The 1,986-nt window shown below is 67.2% G+C and overlaps 1 protein-coding gene across 1 annotated transcript in view; it reads left to right on the top strand.

Moving 5' to 3' along the window:
• Positions 1-29: 29 nt before the first annotated feature.
• The window catches only part of SH2D5 (SH2 domain containing 5), a 6,242-nt gene continuing 4,285 nt past the window's right edge, over positions 30-1,986 (top strand). Inside the window, exons 1-3 of the mRNA XM_010829970.1 lie at positions 30-108; positions 571-644; positions 1,693-1,840. Of these exons, the coding sequence (XP_010828272.1) occupies positions 1,703-1,840 (138 nt within the window). The 5' untranslated portion in view covers positions 30-108; positions 571-644; positions 1,693-1,702. The remainder of the gene's footprint in view (positions 109-570; positions 645-1,692; positions 1,841-1,986) is intronic.

Here is a 1,986-nt window from a genome sequence, read left to right as displayed (position 1 = left end):
ACTCCCCCACCCCTGCCCCCAAGCAGTACGTGGGCTCCTTCCCCGTGGACGACCTGGACCCCCACGGAGAGCGTGTGGCTGGTCCAGCAGCAGCTGTGGGCACTGAAGGTATGGGGCTGGGGCAGGGGGCACTTCCCCACTGGGCTCAGAGACCTAGAGTATCGGGCTGGGAATGACTTCTGAGCCCCTCGGGTCTACCCCAGCCCCGCATTCAGAAAGATGGAGCAAGTGAGGCCCAGGGAAGGGTGGGACCAAAGCCATTCTGGGAGGCGGCTGCCCTTGGGACTATACGCAGGCTCCTGGAGCCACATTCCTCATGCCCCGGGGCTCCCTTCCCCTGGGCAGTCGTGACCTGGGGCCCACGGGTGGGAGATATGGGGGGCGGTCATCACGGGCCGCAGGGTTCATCTGCCAGGAGCCATGCACGCTGCGCCAGCCCCCTGGGGGCTCCCCGTCCAGTGCTCTGCCCCTTGGCAGCTGCGGGGGCAGGCTGACCAGCCCAGAGGTCAGAGGCCAGGCTGGGCCTGCCCGGGCAGTGACGACGACCCCCACCACCTCTCTCCCACCCAGGACTGTCCCCGACGCCGGGCTGTCATCCTGAAATTCAGCCTTCAGGGCCTCAAGATCTACAGCGGGGAGGGTGAGGTACGGAGCCCCGGGGTGCAGATGAGGACCCCGCAGGTGTCCTCCTCCCTGGGGACACGCCTGCACCCAGTCCTGCAGCCTCCCTGGTTTCTCAGCCTGTCCTGGGCCTTTGGACGTCCTCTCTCCAAGGGCCCTCCAAGGCAGCTCCACGGAGTTTCTCCCCAGCCCACCCCACCCCTACCTCCAGCCCTAGAATCTCCAGGGACCAGATCCTAGCTTGAGCGTCAGGCCCAGCCGACCCCATGAGGGCTGGGGCAGTCCCCAGGCTGGGTCAGGGGCCTGTGGCCAGCCTCTCATGACTGGGGAAAAGGGCCAGGGAGGCTGGAGGCCGGCTGGGAGCCCCTGTTTGGTCACCCAAACAGGGTGAAAAACCACCCCAAAACAAAGAACTCTAACCACGTGCCAGACTGGGTGCCCCATGACTTGGCACCACTCACCTAAGATGTGGTGCCAACACATCCAGAGCTGGCACGGGGGGGGGGCCCTAGGGTCAGGACCTGTGCCAACTGCCCGAGGTCTCTCTGACCCTCCAACAGCCCCATCAGAGGAGTCCTGTCCCTCCTTCACACCGATCCCAGCAAGGGCTCAGAGACCTGTACTCAGCCGCCCAAGGCACCAGACAGGGAGTAGCACAGCCCGGATTCAAACCCTGGTCGCCTGACTCCAGAGACCAGGAGTGCAAGCCCAGGGCTGGCCCCCGCTGCCTGTCCCTGTGACCCTGCAGGCCGTGAACGCTCTGCCCCTGGGCTCCATGACTCAGCACGACCACCCCGGTCAGCTGGCTGGCAGCCCAGGGCAGGGGCCCCAAGCTCAAGGTCCATGTAAAGGATGAGGGTGCCCCTGGGAAGTGCAGTTTGGGCAGGCCTGGAAGCAGGGCAGAGTTCTTCATCCCAGGAGCTGGGTGGGCCCCCAGCTGGGCACCCAGGCTGGAGGGCAGACCCGGGAGGCTGCCGGCTGGGGCATGGTGCCCGCGGGGCTGCGCGTGCTGGCCAGTATCTGCGGGCCACACGGTGGGTCTGATGGAGGCCGTGGGCCTGCTGCCTCCCCGGTGCTCCTGATGGCGCACGCCCTGAGGCGCATCCTCTATGCCACCTGGTGCCCGGCCGACTGCCAGTTTGCCTTCATGGCCCGAAACCCCAGGAGCCCAGCCAGCAAGCTCTTCTGCCACCTCTTTGTGGGCAGCCAGCCTGGAGAGGTATCCGGGACCCAGGGCAGGGGCCCAGCCCTGGGGCTGGGGGGGCGGTGTGCTGTGGGTCCACGTGGGTCCCAGGGACCGAGGCCGTGGCTGGCTCAGCGAGCTGGCCTGAGCACCCCTGCCCCCCGGCTCGCCACCCTGGCTCC

This window comes from Bison bison, unplaced genomic scaffold, assembly GCF_000754665.1.
Source record: "Bison bison bison isolate TAMUID 2011002044 unplaced genomic scaffold, Bison_UMD1.0 scf7180017864516, whole genome shotgun sequence".
In the NCBI taxonomy this organism is placed as follows: domain Eukaryota; kingdom Metazoa; phylum Chordata; class Mammalia; order Artiodactyla; family Bovidae; genus Bison; species Bison bison.
This window is presented reverse-complemented; position numbering and strand designations above follow the sequence as displayed.